Source organism: Lethenteron reissneri, chromosome 44 (assembly GCF_015708825.2).
Source record: "Lethenteron reissneri isolate LAM-NWPU_2019-01 chromosome 44, ASM1570882v1, whole genome shotgun sequence".
Classification (NCBI taxonomy): Eukaryota; Metazoa; Chordata; class Hyperoartia; order Petromyzontiformes; family Petromyzontidae; genus Lethenteron; species Lethenteron reissneri.
In genome coordinates this window covers 12,839,692-12,857,580 of record NC_083822.1, presented here as the reverse complement: position 1 = coordinate 12,857,580, position 17,889 = coordinate 12,839,692, and the positions used below count along the sequence as shown (strand labels likewise).

General features: G+C 47.8%; 1 protein-coding gene across 3 annotated transcripts in view; it reads left to right on the top strand.

Moving 5' to 3' along the window:
- LOC133353501 (exocyst complex component 7-like) overlaps positions 1 to 17,377 on the top strand; it is a 38,991-nt gene extending 21,614 nt beyond the window's left edge. For all 3 annotated transcript variants that reach the window (XM_061569792.1, XM_061569793.1, XM_061569791.1), the window contains 15 exons: positions 1,297 to 1,531; positions 2,458 to 2,607; positions 3,922 to 4,014; positions 4,484 to 4,629; positions 5,270 to 5,422; positions 6,213 to 6,311; positions 7,864 to 7,926; positions 8,978 to 9,053; positions 10,446 to 10,511; positions 11,014 to 11,134; positions 11,327 to 11,422; positions 12,001 to 12,064; positions 14,270 to 14,311; positions 14,881 to 15,014; positions 16,042 to 17,377. In XM_061569792.1, the coding sequence (XP_061425776.1) occupies positions 1,297 to 1,531; positions 2,458 to 2,607; positions 3,922 to 4,014; positions 4,484 to 4,629; positions 5,270 to 5,422; positions 6,213 to 6,311; positions 7,864 to 7,926; positions 8,978 to 9,053; positions 10,446 to 10,511; positions 11,014 to 11,134; positions 11,327 to 11,422; positions 12,001 to 12,064; positions 14,270 to 14,311; positions 14,881 to 15,014; positions 16,042 to 16,144 (1,641 nt within the window). In that variant the 3' untranslated portion in view covers positions 16,145 to 17,377. The remainder of the gene's footprint in view (positions 1 to 1,296; positions 1,532 to 2,457; positions 2,608 to 3,921; positions 4,015 to 4,483; positions 4,630 to 5,269; positions 5,423 to 6,212; positions 6,312 to 7,863; positions 7,927 to 8,977; positions 9,054 to 10,445; positions 10,512 to 11,013; positions 11,135 to 11,326; positions 11,423 to 12,000; positions 12,065 to 14,269; positions 14,312 to 14,880; positions 15,015 to 16,041) is intronic.
- Positions 17,378 to 17,889: the final 512 nt, after the last annotated feature.

Here is a 17,889-nt window from a genome sequence, read left to right as displayed (position 1 = left end):
TGCTCAAACTACTGCTGTTAAAATAATTATACTTTAATAATTGTCTTCATTGCTAGCAGAGGAGTAATCTCTGTAGTTACATATTTGGAGTTTTCGTTGATAATTGAGTTCACAATGCACGCGTCGAATCACGTGATATTCAATGTTGTTTAGATGTTTGTATGTTGACGTATGCTGTGTGTGTGTTATAAGTTCATATTAACCCTGCGGCTTCAATGTAAAAAAAAAACAATAATCTCGAATCAAATTACCACCCTAAATTCGCACAGAGAATTAAATCACTGGGCAGTGAGCATCGTTACACCTATAGTGGTTAAAAACCATTTACATTTTACATAAGTTACAGACATTTGTCAATCCACTACTAGATGAAGGCCTCCCTAATGCCTCGTCAGTCACTGGGATTGTTTGACCATACTTCACTACCCTGATGGAGGGGCGTGTGATCGCTTCCCACTGCATTCATCACTCTTGCTACCACGGGCCAAAGATCAAACTTGGATTCCGTAATGTGGTAGGAGCAGTGTTCTTCCTCAAAGCTAGCAATCGGTAACCTGCACAGGGATGTAATCCCAAATACATCACTCACAAACATTTTCATTTTGTCCTAAATTAATTTCATAATAAAAAAGATTGCTGTGCGGCGTACAACATATGCGTATTGGATGGACGACGGCTGATACAAAGTGACTGGACCAGAGCAACCCCAACGATTCGGTCCTTTGAGCACTGGGTGACCTTGACTTAGCCCTGCTCCCACTATGGGGTGATCATTTGGTGAAATAATTCTGGCTGGTATTTTTTTTCATATCACCAACTTCTCGAGTGTGGTGACTAAACAATGATAATGTTCCTGAATCATGGGAGCGCCCTGACTCTCGCACAGAAAGTGTACGGTCGGGGAACGAATCAACCGATCATGCAACCGAGGTCGATAAAATATCAACTATCACAGCCATTGGCTTGCACCATTGACAGAATCGTCCATGCCATGTGAGTAAATGTTGTAATTGTCATCTGTGGCTCAGAGCCGCTAAAAGAAGATGAGTGAGTTGACTAGATCGTTGACTAGCTCATTTTCGGGTACTGCCACCTCGTCCAAAGGCGCGCTGGCCAGCGTAGGAAAAGTCGGCGAAAAATTACCCCTCGAGACGGGTTCCCCAGAGTTCCCTTTCGCGAAGGCCCCTTCCAGCAGCGGTGGCGCGAGGGCCGCCCGTTCGCCGCCGCCGCCGCAGCAAGTGTCGCTCGCCGCGTCATCGTCTTCTCCGTGCCGATGGCTCCCGCCGCCCGTCCCAGCGCGGCCTGCTGGAGCGAGGGAGCGCCGCCCTCGAGGTGGAGTTCGTCAGCGTCCTGAGTCGCCGGAGCAACCCCGTGCCCCCCGGATTGACCGCGGAGCTCGCGGAGGCGGATGGCGATTGGTGGACGCGGGAGGACAGCGAGGGGGCACGTCGCGTGGAGCACCTCCCGGAGGGGGCCGCGCGCGAGCTCGCGCGCATCGCCTCCTGGCTCGGGACTCACAGTGACAGCCTCGGTGAGACGGGGCGTAGTAGCACGGCCCCAGGCCCCCTGACTGTGGGCTGCCACTTTGCGAGCAGCAAACAAAAAAAAGACGGCGACGTTTCCATGGGAAGCGGCAGAAGGAGGAGTAGGCGAGGACTACTCTCGCATGTAGCTTGGCAGTGAGTGGTCCTGCATTTTAGAATGATGTTGAGTTTTTTTTTTACAGAGCAGATGTGCATTAAATTGACTATGTTTGTGAGTGGTCTTCTTGTTAGTGGGTTGGCTGTCAGTGGTTTGAGTGAGCGTGCTCCCTGTGAGATGAGAATGGTGAGGCTGTGAGTGGTTTGTGTGTGATTGGTTAGATATTTCATTATTTTTTATCCCCTGTTCAGCAGGGATGAATATTTTTTATTTGTTTCCAAGTTGTCTCCCTCCATCAGTAATATCAAATTGTTTTGTGAACTTGTGTGGACATCGTATTGACCGGTAAGAAAAGGAGACGTCACGAAACAGGATGATGAGCTCCAAAAGAGAGATCATACCTTAAATTACGACCAAGTTGGAGATGGAGTGATGAAATCAGCTCGTGTGCAAGAACTTGATTGTGTCTTGCAATGCGAAACCATGAGGGATGGTGACGGCTTGTCGGGGCCTTCATTCAGCAGTGGATAGATCATGGCTGATGATGATGGTTTAGAGATGATTGGTCTGGCAGTGAGTGGTCTGTTTGTAGATGTAGAGACAATTTGTGCCATTTGAAAGGCAGATAACAACACATAGCTTCATCTACCTTGTTAGGGAATTCATCGTGCACATGTTATATGCGTCCATAATGATAGTGACTCCAAAAGTGGTGATACAAACTAATATGCACGTATGAGTTTGACGAATGTCCACCGTGGGGACACCAACTACGATGTGAAATGTATATTTATATTTTCTCGTCTCGGGTCACAGAGTTTTTGAAGAGTTACCAGCAGATCCGTTCCCGGGTGCTTCTGCGCTCCATGTCGGAACTCCGCGAGCACCACCAAAAGCTCGGCGTGAGGTTGGCCCGGCCGCTCACGGCGCCGCTCCTCTCGGCACGCAAACCCAACAAGAAGATCGGTGAGTCGAGGCCGGCTCTCGCATTGTGGCGATGCCTCCAATCGCACGGAGGACATTTTACCGCTCACGGATGATGATGATGATGACGATGCTGTGGAAATGCGTACGGAGCTAGGGACAGCGTGTGGCAGCACTCCCGGCTGTGCCCCACTGCCTGGACCAGGTCTTGTGTACCAGGTCATGTGGACAAGGTCTTGTGGACGAGGTCTTGAGGACCAGGTCGTGTGGACCAGGTCTTGTGGACCAGGTCTCGTGGACCAGGTCTTGAGGACCAGGTCGTGTGGACCAGGTCTTGTGAACCAGGTCTTGTGGACCAGGTCTCGTGGACCAGGTCTTGAGGACCAGGTCTTGAGGACCAGGTGTTGCAGACCAGGTCATGAGGACCAGGTCTTGTGGACCAGGTCTTGTGGACCAGGTGTTGCAGACCAGGTCATCAGGACCAGGTATTGTGGACCAGGTCTCATGGACCAGGTCTTGTGGACCAGGTCTTGTGTACCAGGTCTTGTAGACCAGGTCATGAGGACCAGGTCTTGTGGACCAGGTCTCATGGACCAGGTCTTGTGGACCAGGTCTACAGGACCAGGTCTTGTGTACCAGGTCTTGTGGACCAGGTCATGAGGACCAGGTCTTGTGGACCAGATCTTGTGGACCAGGTTATGTGGACCAGGTCAAGAGGACCAGAACTTGAGGATCAGGTCTTGAGGACCAGGTCTTATGGACCGGCTTCTGGTGAATGAGTGATGAGGGACACCTGCGTGCCCCTCTCTGTAGTTGCCTACTGGCGAAGTCGTCCACCAACAAATGTCGACTTCCCGCGTGCACCTTGTTGCGAATTGCCTTTCGTGCCCTTAAGGCTCTTTCACTTGGTGACATTGGGAAACTCACAAACCTGACAACTCTTAAGAGCATCGGCTGAGCGCCATACACAAGGCACCCGCACTGGAGTGTCTCGCAGGGTCTCCGCTCGCAGGCTGTCGTCCACGGCAAGGTGCGGGCACCCCCACGCCGCGCTGACGCTGACCCGTGGCCAACTCCAGCTGTTGAAACCCACGTTTGTGCTTGCCGCACACCAATCTCTTACTTCTCTTCTCTCTGTCCTCCGCTTCTCTTTCCAGCCTTCGATTGCGACGGGGTTCTTCTCCAGAGGCGTTCGTCTCGACCGCACGCACCCAACCCTTTTGATCGCGGCTCTGTCGGCTTGGTTTTAAAATATAAATATATAAATATCTACGTGTGTGCTCTCTTTATTTGTGAGATTTTATTTTTTGAAAGATGACATTTTATTGGAAATGCTTTTCTTCCCCTCCTCCCCAGGCTCTATGATTGTGCTCCCGAGTGTGCAACGCTTGCAGTCATTATCCAAGTCTGATCGTCGGAAGAGCATCAGTGATTTAACTTCCGTTGAAGGTAATTTGTTATTGGTTTTGTTTTAATACATATTCTATGTACACGTGTCCACGTGTAGTGCTTGTATAAGATGAAGTACATATGCATGTGCAAACACACGTTTTTTTAAATATCAGAATCTTTATTTCGACTGGAGGAATCCGATGAGCTATGAAGCTCTTTTTCAAAGATGTCCCTATATATAAAAATATAATTTGAGGGTCATGTCAACCTATCATCCTTCAGAGGGTAGTGAAAATGAGTAATGCTTTGTGGGAGGTCAACAGTGGTAATCCTGTGGAGAAGCTGGCTCCCGTCATTGGAATGTGGAATTTCCACCACTGGCTCGTGGGTTCCGAGTTGAGATGACCAATGCAGAAACGGTCATTTCCGCAGGGGAGATGCCACGTGAGATGCCACGTGAAATTGTTGTTATATTTATTTCATTGACGAATCGCGTTGAGCAGCAGTGTGCCTGTGTTTCGACCAGCTATGGAAGACAGCCTAGAGTTGGACGCACAGCTTTACCTGCCGTGCATCCCTGGTTTCCTGAAGCTGGCAATGAGCGAGTTTCACCTGCTGGAACAAATCCTACCCACTCATCACCACGCAACGGCTTTCGAGAAGCTTCTGTGGGTAAGGCGGATGTCATCCCAGGGACCTTATATATTGGCCGTGTCACCAGTGTTAGTTTTACTCAGGTAATGTCCAACAGCAGTAGGGGGGGGGGGTGCCATCTAAGCCACTTCTAGAGGGCATTTGGCCTCCTCTTTCACGTAATGTGTGGCATTTACCCCACCACGCATGGTCTTCTGGTATCGAATAATTCACAGAGATGCTGTTTTTTGTTTCCCCCCACGAAGAATCCGTTTTGAATTGCACGGGGACGCGTTGGAGATACCCTGCTGCTTCGTAACTGCTCTGTTGTGAATTACGCTTAAACCTATTTCATTTTCTATTATTTTTCAAAGACTTTGTGGACATTACGAACGCAAAAATGCCCCTAAATGCAGCACGTGGCAAAAAGGGTTTACGCGAAAATTCCCCAACAGAAACGTGCCGCATTAGCAAAGAAAAGTGTCGCGCATTTCCCCACGAACGAAAACGACATCGAATCAAAATCCTCAATTAACACAAAAAACGTCGCCAATTGTCGCAGCGCGTGGCTCCGCTGTGGTGATAGAATGCGAGGCCTTAACTCGCCGTGAGAGGCGAAGGTGTCAGAACCTGGCCACCGCCGGCAGTGCCACCGCTCTCGATGCCCTCTCCGACCAAGGATGCGATGGACAAGCTGATTACGGACGCGGAGAAGATTGCTTCGTCTGCCAAGCGAGCGGCGGAGAGGAGGAACTTCTTTGTCATCTCCCCGCTCTTCGCCGTCATCCGCCGCTTGAAGAGCTGCCAGCGCGGGTTCAACATCGTCCTGCAGGTGAGCGCGCGAGCGCCCGGCGGCCGTGCTTGCCGCCCGCGGCCGATCGTCTGTCAGCTTTCTACTCGTAAGAAAATAAATAAGTGCGCACGCACCCACGCCATCTCTCCCCCAGGATGCTCGCGTCACAAGCACTGCGTTGTACGCGGGGGCTCGAGATGCGGTTGCATTGAGAACTGTCGCCTGATGATGCTGGTTGTTGTAATTGCCGATCGAAACGTCGTAGGTTTACTCTCCAAACACACCGCTGTGCTAATGGTCACGTTTTTGTTTACGTGACAAACCTTACTGATTGGCCGTGGCGGGTGGCGGTGGCGGGTTTAACGACACATTTAATTTTTTGCAATCTAACCCAAAATAACTCATATGGGTAATATTGGTCGCGTAAGCGTATGTTTTGGACAGATACGTTTCTTGAATTTCCCTTCCCCACCTCTGTCCACCCAGCAGTATACGTGGGCCGCACCGTATTTCATTTCTATCGGGCATCTGTGAAAGAAGAGCTTCATAGCTCATCGGATTTCTCCAGGAAATATTCTGACTCTGACTGATAGCGCACGCGTGGCGATGTCCAGTGGGAGCGCTCCCACCTTTTCCAAGAAATCTGGCCATAATGGAGGAGTAGGCCAAATACACCCTCGACAGAAGCTCTCTAGAGCACCGTGTAGTGGAGGCCCTTCCATCAGCATTTGCTGTGAATAATAAACACTTGCAGGGCTGCATGCGTCAACCGCCTGCTGCATGAATGGCAATAACGCCGTGAGGTGATTTTTCCCGCTGTCTCGATTAGATCACATCCTCGGCCATCAAGGACAGAGTTCCGTTGCTCATTAGCAACATGGAGGCTGCTGGATTTGGTCTGCTCGAGGGATTCACTTCGTACATAAAGGTAACGGTGCAACACGAATCACAGAGGCAGTTCACCAATAGAGTGTATACATAGGGACTCGTTTTGGTTTTAAAAATTTCGGGTTTCAGATTTTTTTTTTAAGGACACAATCGGATTTTATTAGATCCTCAGGAGATTGATATTGCGCGTTCATTATATGTGTCTTCGAGCTAACAAAGGTGGCATCACCTGATGCCTCGTGAAGCAACTTTTGGCAAAAGAAACCACGGAATTTATGGAATATGTGACGTAATTTTCTGTCACGTCATATTTTAGAAAAACAAATTTCAGATAACCCAGGCTCGATTTCCAACTGTTTTGGATTCATCTGATAATTGGGAACACATATTCTATATATATTCTGTATATATTCCATATATATTCTGTATATATATATAAACACACGTACAATAGGTGAGATGTTTGTTGAGTGATTTCGAATACTCATGCGTGTCAGCAAGAAGTCCCTGGGTTCGATTCCCGGACCCGGGCACCTTCCTGCCTGCAGTTTGTATTCTCTCCCCCTGCTGTGCATGGGTTTCCTCTGGGTTCTCCACTTTCCTCCCGCAGTAAAGTAAAAAAATAACAACCATAGAATGCAACGGGTATCGGCCAAACATCACGATACTGCAACATTACCTGCAAATAACTCGTACGGCATGTCACGACAGAAACATTACCCCCTACTGCGAAAAACTTGGCAGGACCCTCCTGAAAAAAGAGTCTTGAGACAGTGAAGCCTTCCTGGGTAAGCAATCAGAAAGTGGAATGCTCAACTGTGTTGTATTTATGTGTGTACGTTGAACTTCTTTCGCACCGTACGTAGCCAACCATGCTCATCAGGGGTGCGGGGGAAGGACAACAAACTAAACACAAAAGCACTTAAATTTCGATTTAAAGCTTTCGTGACTGCAGGGATTCATCTTCTTGGTTCTTTCGGTGAAGTCACGTAGAAGGGAAATAATAAAATAATAAAAATAAACATAATAAAATAATTCTCACGTTTCAGCTACAACGCAAGTAGCCGTCCTCAGGCTGCTTGCGTTGTAGCCGAAACGTCGTGAGAATTATTTTATTATGTTTTATTTTTATTATTATAATTATTATTTTATTATTTCCCTTCTACGTGACTTTACCGAAAGAACCAAGAAGACAAAAGCAGTTCTAAAGAACGAAGTTTTCTATCGAGATTACTTCAAAGTGCATAGCTCCAGTGGCGTCCTTCTATCAGAAGGAAGAGCGTTCCAGACGCGCATCTGAAAGCGCGCGATGCGGTGACCGTCTTTGTTCCGTGGCCAGCCGCCGTTTTGCGGATGACCGGAGTTCCGCGTGATGGTTTACGCTCCTTGAGATCAGCAAGGTTTTGTGATTCATTTGTGTGGCAATAGCTTTGTGTGTAATGAGCGCAACCTCACGATGTGTTCGACCGGCAACCGGAAGCCAATGCAGCTCAGCGAGCACCGGGTGGGCACGGTGGGATCTTGCGATACCCGTCACGACGCGCGCCACCGAGTTGTGTGCACGCTGCAGCTTGGTCACGTGTCGATTGCAGAGTGGATCCGGGAAGGATTACACGGTTCCCAAGGATGGCACAGTGCACGAGCTTTCCTCCGCCGTAAGTTCAACCAGCACACTATTCATGAAGACAAATGAACGCTTGTTTCATTCTGTTTTGTACGCGATGCAGCTTGTATGTCCGCACGTGTGTTGAACTTCTTTCGCACCGTACATAGCCAACCGTGATAGTCGGAGGTGCGGGGGAAGGACAACAAACTAAACAGAGAAATACGTTCTCTAAGAAATGAGTTTTCAATCTACAATTAAGTTTTCTATCTTGATTTTGAAGCTTTCGTGACTGCAGGAATCCATACTCTTTGGTTCTTTCATTAAAATCACGTAGGTAGAAAATTTTGTTTTATACCTACGTGACTTTATCGAAAGAACCAAACAGTAAGTTTGCTACGCAGAGCAAACGCATAGCTCGCCCGTGTAGTCAATTGCTACAAAAATAAATAAAAATGTTGTTATGAAGTAAGTTATACTACGACGCATAAGGCAGTGCAGGTCTCATGCCTGTAGACTCAGCCCTCGGGGTGGGCGATGTGGGCCTCTACCCAGGGCACCAGACAGTGAGGGGCACAGGGAATGTGTGGGCCTAGAACGGGGACGTTTACAACACAGGCTAGGAACACGTCCAGGAAGCGAGCGTGCAACGGGCGACGCCGATACGCACGAGTTACATGAAGGATATCAATTGGCAGCAAATGGCAAGGTTATTACCGGAGAATTACTTTCAAGTGACGCAAAATGGCTTTGTTTGGCTGTGTCACCATTTACGCTGAGGCTGGGCACCCAATGGCTGTTTGCCATGACCACGGCTTAGACCACAGGCTACCTGTAGTAAGGAGAGACACTCTGCTGAAGCTATACAATATAATACCTCACCATGCAGTGTGTTTGTTTCAATGTCTGCAAGGGCATATGCGTTCATCTGCTTGTTTTTCAGTTTTCCTTCCCATCATTTCCCGGCAAATGTGTTCCTAACGCCGCCCAAAAACAATTGTGTTTGGCCTTGGCAATGAGAGAGACTCTAAATAATCACGCAGTCTGGTTCGTGTAATCTGTGTGGCCAGATTAAATGCATTTTGCCCTATTATCTCTCACAGGTCATACTGTTCCTACGAGAAGTCCTGGATTTCCAAGAGATAGCCGGAGGCATCCTCAGTTCCCAGGGCTACCAACGTACGTATGCATGTTGAGCCGTGTTCATCGGTGGTGCAGGGGAAGGACAGCAAACTAAACACAATTTTTTGTTGTTTAAGAAATGAGTTTTCAATCTAGATGATGACTTAAAAGTCCATAGTTCCAGTGGCCTCCTAATGTCGGAAGGAAGAACGTTCCAGACGGCCGCAGAAGCGCGTCTGAAAGCGCCGCGCGATGCGGTGACCGCCTTAACCCGCGAGTACACCCCGCGCGCCTGCAATTAAAATCTCCGCCATCGGAAAGATAGCCATTGGCTGGACAACAACGCAATCAAGTTTGAAAGAGCGCGGCTTGTAAATGGCACGAGTCCCAAATACCGGCGCGGTTTCGAATTGCCAGCCCTGGGTATCCCGAGTCATATTCCTGGTGTGTGAGAGGCAGCTGAGCTCAATTTTAGAGATCAAAATTAACTCTCAAACTACCTCGGCACACGAGTCATTGTGGGCTTTTTTATCCTTCGATAATTTAATTTTAATTTGCCGTTCCGTCTTCGTTGAATTTTAATAAACAGATTGCTTTTCTTAAACTACCCCCCAAAAAAATACAATAATTAAAGGCTAGAAGCAATTGGACGTCATGCCAGCAATTCTAGTGACAATTTAATTTGCCAGAGCAAAGTGTTGAGTATTTGAGCTGCTTCACTAACGCGCTGGATGCACAATGCAATCCCTCCGTCACTAGTTCAGCAGCAGCAGCAGTTTAAACAATGGGCACGTTTATTAAAATTCACCCTCCTCTGTTATATTAAAACGCCCTGAGCCCCATCCTTTTCATCCTGATGCTGGACAGACTTACGAGAGAGATATTCAGAGGGGTACCCCCCCCCACCATCACGTCCGAGGCATCTGACCAACATGGCAAAGTCGGTCAAAATACCTGCAGGGGGGGTGGGGGGGGGGGCTCTCGAGAGAGATCTCCCCCGAGCGGGGGCCCCTTCCACAAGCAGGGTCGCGGACAGCACATTCAGGGATGCACCGTCCTCACCTTCACCGTAGCCAACTCTAAATGTAAATGCGACTTTGTCGGGGAGTCATCGGATGGTTGTCCCACGGGAGAGATTCGCCCCCACCATGGCGTCGTGGAATTGTCCACCATGGGAGCTGTGAACTGGAGATGAAAGCGACCCCAAGCTCGAGTGAGCAGTGAAGCACTTTGGACTTATGGCTCAGAACAACAATCATTTTGACCGCGACATACGGTTTTGACATGTTTTACATGACCGCGCGTTGCAATTGAACGTTGGGTTGTGGATGAGTTGTCTCGGCTTTGTGACCTCAGAGGAAGGGTCGCGTGACCGCCATTGTTGTTTCGACTTCGACAACGTTGACCTCGCGGTTTGCGCACGATATGTGTTGTTGTTGTTGCGTGCAGACTCAAGCTTGGAGAAGAACGTCGGCGCCGCTGAAAAGGAGCAAATCTGCCTAAGCGCCTACATTTGTGAGTCGCTCTCAGAGCACACGCAACGCCATGGTCGGTCACCCGATGTGCTTCTGTAACTTCATTGGAAGAATATGTCCGAGCCGACTTGTACGTATGTTCAACTTCCTTCGCACCGTACCTAGACAGCCGTGCACATCGGGGGTGCTGCAGGGTTATCTGATGTTCTTGTCACCACGATGTATATTTGATCATTGCTCTAACAGCACTTCGCTTGTTTAGCTCTTGCCATGTTGGCTATCCCCCAGATCGCTCCGACGAGTTCCGACTCCATCCTGCCCTCTTCACTTCTCACCCCGTTACACAAAACCAACTTGAGATTGGAAACTTTTTTTTTAATTAAGCGAAAAATGTTCTCAGCATCTGACGGTGTCTGTTTGACCCCCGTGCCCATTTGACCCTCGATGCTCATTTGACCCCCGTGCCCATTTGACCCCCGTGCCCATTTGATCCCCGATGCCCCCCCCCTCCCCCGTGCCGTTTGCCTGCCGCGTGTCCCCAGGCTCGGCTCGCAGCCGCGTGGAGCGCGCCCTGGCGGCCATGGCGCACGTGTACGAGGACTCGGCCCTGGGCGCCGTCTTCCTCATCAACAACTACAACTACCTGCGCTGCTCCCTGCGCAGGTGCGTGCCGGGTGCGTGCAGGGTGCGTGCAATTCTGTATACATAATGCATCTAATTGTAATGACACTGATAGCAGAATGTGAATGTAATTTGGGGCGATGCATTTTTTCCCTTCACGTCTTCAGGACATCGAATGGTTCACGGTCATGGTTTTTTGTTGTCGTCGTAAATCACGTGTCCACGTGTTTTCAGTTTTGGTTTGCTGCCGCTGATCGAGTTGACTGAGGCGGGGACTGATGGAGCGTACGAGGGTTTAATCGAGGAGCAGATCGTGGTTTACAAGAAGAGGTTTGGTTCCTCAATCATACACACAGTCCCCATCGCACAAAACCATCCTGAACGTGCACAATGTGTGTGGCACCTACGCATGAGGTCTGGAAAAATGACCAAAACATTTCGGTGTAAAACTGATGCGTTTCAGATAACCCAGTTCCGGCTCCAATTATAGCATTCCCACTGGCGATGTTTACACATCGCACCAGATACTAATTTGAGGTTGAGTCTACCTAGGGAAGGCCCATGACCAGTTCACATAATCGTCACCGGTGTTGGCCGTGAGAGGCAATCGAACTCGGACCGCCGGGTTTGTAGCGCAGCGCTGACTACGACGCTACGGCTCCCCACGTGCATCACTCCATCTCGATTGGTACATTAATACGTCAGACGCTGCGTGGTCTTCACGGAACAATAAAAACCACGAAAAAACACTCGACGTGGCTTTCGTTACAACGCGGCCTAGGGGTCGTGCCAGCGAACCGTCGCTGAGAACGACGCTAATCGTGCCGTGGTTGGGGTGCGGGGTGTGTGGGGGGGGGGGGGGACGAGAGGCGTTAACGTCGCCACTGTTTGCTTGTGGACGCCGGCAGTTGGAGGAAACTTCTGGATCACATCACGGTCAGCGGGCTCCCCTCATTGGAACCCGGGTCCAAGGTAAAAGCAACGAAAAGATAACAATGGAGTTGCAGTACGAGCGGGGTGTGTGTAAAGGTTTGGATATGCGAACATCTCTAGATAACGACGGGTCAGTGGTTAAAAATTAAGCGCAAACGACTTTAAACGTGAGAAATGCACGACTATGCTTTAGAGGTCACCGCGGTAGTGAGGGAATGGTGTGCAGGAGGTCGTGGGTTCGATCCAAACCCTGACGATGCCTTTATAGGAGTTTGCATGTGCTCCTCATTTGTGACAAGCCACTTCTATGAGCTACGATGTGTGGCCAGGTCACACGTGAAAATGAGCTAATCGCTCAGTGAGCTTTGCCTGGAAATTATTGTCAGATTTGCAGCATTGTACACGGCTCTAAAATGTGCTCTGAACGCCGAACAAGACCGCGGATTTCAGCAGTTGGAAAGCATTTGACTCCCGAGATGAAATGAGGAGACGCGTCGCCAGGTGAGGCAGGAGACACTTGATAGACAGGGCCCTTGGCTTGATGAGCGGCGGCACGCCCTGGCTATCGGGTTTCTCCCTACTGTGTAGAGACACCGAATTACAAACGATGACGACGCCCGCACGCACGTGCTGCGGCGGTGACGCAGGAGACGATCACGTGACAAACAGAGACAATGGCAAGGACACCGGATACGCGCGCGCGTCTTTTGTGCGGTTTCTAAATGTTTTAAACGCGCTCGACATTGTGCGCGGAGGTTGTTCGGCCACGCCGGAGGTTAAAGGGCGCAAAACTTGGCCCGCCGTGAATTGACCTCTGCATCAAAGCGTTGACCTTGAACGTGAACCCTCATTAAGACATCGGTTGTGCGTTAAATATTGAACATTCTGTTTATCGTAGGCACCGCGAATTGTTTTGAAACACCATATCATCCGTTTAGAGAAAACGTATGATTGCACACATTACGTCTGGAGATACAATGTCTCTCCCATTACATTGTCGTAAGATGATGTATAGATGCAACACCACTTTGTCAGTCTCCTGCTGAATAATGAAGGCCTTCCCACACAAGATTTGGCCACGTGGGCTGTTTGATAATACTTCAGCACGCTGGTCAGTGTGGGTGGGTGAAGAGAGGAATCCAGGACCGGTTGAGATATCACTCAAAACTGATGTTAGCAATGGCTCAGAATTGAAATGTGGTCGCCAGGCTCACAGCACCGTGAGCTAACCACTGCACCACCGCTCCTGCCCTGGTAACAGGTATTCGTTAGTTTTATTATTTTGTTTTAGTTTACTGTTTACAATACTGTGTCATGGTTTCGAACTACAATTACATAAATACACTAGCAGAAGTACCCTGCGTTGCCCGGGTGAAAAATATATTTCTTAATAACCTTACATATATACACAGATTTCATTGTTATGTAATGTTTGAAAGTTTTCAGAAGATTTTAAATGTATTTTCCCCCCGGGCAACGCTGGGTATATCGAGTTTATACCACAAAGTCGTCGCTTGACACGGGTGGGGTGTCGAGGCCTAGTACCGTGCAGAGCCTCCGGCCTCGCCTAGATTGCCCACCCGGCTGAGGCTGGGCACTGGGGCCGTTAACCCCCCCCCCCGCGCTACAATAATACTGTCTAATCGCTATAATTTTATTATCTACCGACCCTATAATAGTAATTGCACACATTGGGGTGGGGGGGGGGAGTGAAGAGGACGTGAAACTTTGATGAATTTACCTCAGAGTCGCGTGTTAATGCGTGCGCATATTTTTAACGGGAATTAAAAATGGCGTCCACCCCGCAGCGAATGCGTCGCTACCCGTTGCCAGGGGCAACCGCCGTGGAAAACCAAACGGACCAATCGTGTCTCGCAAATCCCTCACATTTCGTCCAATGAAACTGCGTATGGTCCGGCGACACACAGACAGACAGACACACACACAGACAGACAGACAGATTTGCGATTTTATATATATAGATTGCAATGAATTTCAACACGAGCAAGCCAGCTGCTTTCTAAACCTGTTTGACTCAGATTAAATATTCTAGATTCTTCTTCTTATGTCCATAGCTATTTGTGTTCAGGCTGGAGGTCTTAATGGACTTCATCAACATTTTAGAAGTGGTCTAAATTAACCATTGATGTTGTTTCCGAATGAAAATACATTTGGTACAAAGCTGTTATATAAGATGTATATTGTGTTTGATGATGATTAATCTTGTTTTATTAATGCTTCCAGATAAAGTCGAAGGAGAGGAAAATGATCAAAGACAAGCTTAGTGTAAGTCTAAAGCCCATATTTCAACATCTGAATCGAATCACACCGCTTAATATTGCACGGGCGGTTGAAGACAATTAGTGAATCTAATATATGCAGCTGCCATTAATATGCAGGTTCCTCTTAAACATCGGCATCATCAGCATCATTAGCAGCCATGATCCGTCCATGATCCTGCGGTGAATATCCACCAGGCCACCACGATCTCTCACGATCCTTGCGATGTAATAATCCACCGAGCACACGAGCTGATTGCTCTGTCTCGTCTGGGAAGGCAACTCTCAGATGTGGACAATTCCTTGGCTGCAGCTGTCATTGCTGAATTTAGTTTTTATGTTTTTACAATTGGCTGTAATCCCTTCTCATGACGTGTCATGTCCAAGCTCACTTTCCTTAACACTTTGAGTGACGTCTCCGACCTGTGCATATTCTTTCATCCGCGTGTTCATCTTTCTGTCTCTCAATTTGATACTGTGCATGCGTCTCCCCCGTGCTGCTCTGGACATTCGCCAGATGTTCATGTCTATTTCGAATTACACTCTAACCACGCACTCGTGCGTCGCGATTTCTAGGCGTTCAACAATGGCCTGGAAGAGCTGTGCAAAGTGCAGAGAACTTGGGCCATCCCCGATCGTGACCTGAGAGCGAAACTCTACGGCGAGGGCAAACCCGGAGTCGTTGCCGCCTACGGCAGCTTCCTCGAGAGGTGAGGTGCCCCCGCGTGGCGAGCGACAGGGGTCCACACGTGGACACGCCAAGTGGCAGTGATGTTGGCATGGTGTAAGTGTTCAGGGACGTAGCGTGTGCTGTAAGGAAGCCACCGGGAGCTATGCACTTTTAAATCAATCTCGATTTGGAAACTCATTTTTGTGGAGCTGCTTTGTGTGTTTGGTTTGTTGTTCTCGCCCCCCACCACGCCTCCGATTAGCACGGTTGGGTACGTACGGTGCAAAAGAAGTTACACATACAATACACATGTATTCATGTTGTTTCTTTTTTACACTCCGCTGATGCACGTCATTCAACATAGCTGCCGTTGAGAAAGAAAGAGGGTCAATTGAAATCACAGGGTATCTATAGATGGATCACCCTGTACATCACAGACGTATTACCAACGATAATCACCCAGAAATGTCTGTCCGTCCCGCGCGTGACGTCACTCCACATGAGGCCCACCCCCCCCTCATTAATATTTTACACAAACGCACAAAAAGGTCGCACACTCATAATGCCGCACCCCTCCACAATAACCATTAGGGGATGACGTCACTCCACATGCCGCACCCCTCCCCAATAACCATGAGGGGGTGACGTCACTCCACATGCCGCACCCCTCCCCAATAACCATGAGGGGGTGACGTCACTCCACATGCCGCACCCCTCCCCAATGACCATTAGCGGGTGACGTCACTCCACATGGGGCAATCCCCCTCATGAATAATCATGAGCTGAACAATTTTTCTATTGAATATTTCAGATTTATTGCAATATACACCCGTCAGTGGACGGGCAAACAAGCTAGTCCACAATGTGCAGATAACGTGTGTGAGCTCATGCACGTGTCAATCGACAACCCTGGCCACCGCTACAAACGAGGTGTTCCATCGCAGGGGATTTTTCCAAGTTAAATATATTAATGACTTGTGAATAAATATGAATGAAAAAAAAAACATTGAATGTGCGTCCATGCTGACTGAACGTGTATTTATTTTGCAAATTATGTCCACACGCAGATTCGCAAGTGTCTCCTTCTCCAAGAATCCCAGCAAGTACATCAGATACTCGGTGGAGCAGGTGGCAGGGCTGCTGGACGGGCGGTTCGACGCCACAGCCTGACCACCTCCCTCAGGAGAAGCCGCAACAACGTCACGTGGCACGCAGCGTCCGTAATCGTTATACCGTCATTAGGGCTGTCATGGATATGGCAATGCTGCAATATATCGATACGATACGATCCACGGTATCGCCTAATGTGTTGTTAAATATTCCACTGGCTGACATTAGCTTCGTTGTTGTTGCCGTACTTTGTTGTTGTTGTTCTACTCTTAGGTTTTTTTGGTAAAGTCACGTAGGTAAAAAATTTAATTAAAATTAATTAAAGTAATAATAGAAATAAAATGATAAAAAAATCACGACGTTTCGGAGGCAACACAAGTCTCCGTCATCAGGTGGGACCGTCACAGCTAGATTTGTTGTTCTACTTGGTCGCTTTTGTAATTTTTGATGACTCGGGTCGCCCTTGCAAATGAGATTCATCCTTTGCCTCTTGAGTCAAATAAAACGAACTTTAAAAGATGTCAGAATTACTAAAAAAAGTGAATAGTTAAAGTTGTTAATAAATATCAATTGTCAATTAACTTGATGCAGGAGCCATCATTAGCATGACGACGATTGCTTGTGTTGCAATCGAAACGTCGTATTCTATTATTTCATTTATTTTCTTTCTCCGTGACTTTACCGAAAAAAATCAAAGAGTAATTCCTGCAGCCACGAAAGCTTCAAATTAAGTATTAGCATGGCAATTATATAATTAAAGTTTAGTAGTAAATTTAATTACTTTACGATGCTTAAATGGAAGCGTGATCGGTACAATTGCGCTGATTATAATACAAGTGGCAGGGATGTGTTGAGTGAACTTTAGTTGACAAACGTTTAATTAATTCTTAATTGTACTGGAGGTACACAGAAAATCACAGAAAAATACAACAGGATTTGAAATACTATTACGAAAAATCGTGGACTGATTTATAGAATCATACCCAGAAATTGGAGATGGTGTCCTATTCTAGACATTTGTTGTTTTCATGGCGACCTTCATAACAACAACAACAATGCACACAGCACATGGTCAATCAAGGAACGGGTGAAGGCTTCCTCAGACTGTCATGGGAATGACCATAACCCAAGACCATTGAGCTTCGGAGCATATTTGCACTGTCATTAACGAAACGCAATTGCCAATTACTCGATACCGCAGGCGTGTGTTTGTAAAAGACATGATTGAAGTGATTTATCACAAAAAAAACTGATCGCTCTTTTTGCACAAACAAATAAACGTGTTTGCACGAATGGAGACTTATTCTGGTAATTTTTTTTAACAATAGCTCTGCGTTTTGAAATGTGTATTGTAATACATTCCGTGGATACAAAATGAAACAGTAAAGCGTTTCAACATGAAACACGTTCTCTCTATTTGCCAACGGACCCTCTGTGTTTCATGTTCGCAACGAGGACTGTTATATGTGTGACCTGTAACGCTGCCATGGTTGCAAATGTATTTTGCAAATATCGTTAATCTCAAAGAGAATTAACCTGGTTGACTGAAGGGTATTTAATTGCACAGATGGAAGGAAAAAATACATAAATCAAAGTCTATATACAGTGTAAAAAATATAATTAATCATAATTACTTTAACGACCTACACTTGCGCTGCAACGTGTATGCCTGTATCCCATTAAGCAAAAACAAGTCAGGCATTGCAGAGTGAAGTCTAACTTGTTAGCTCACTCTTAACACAATACACAATCAGCGGCTTGCCCACTCGGGAAGCGTGGCAATTAAACACGCAGCACGAGGGCAC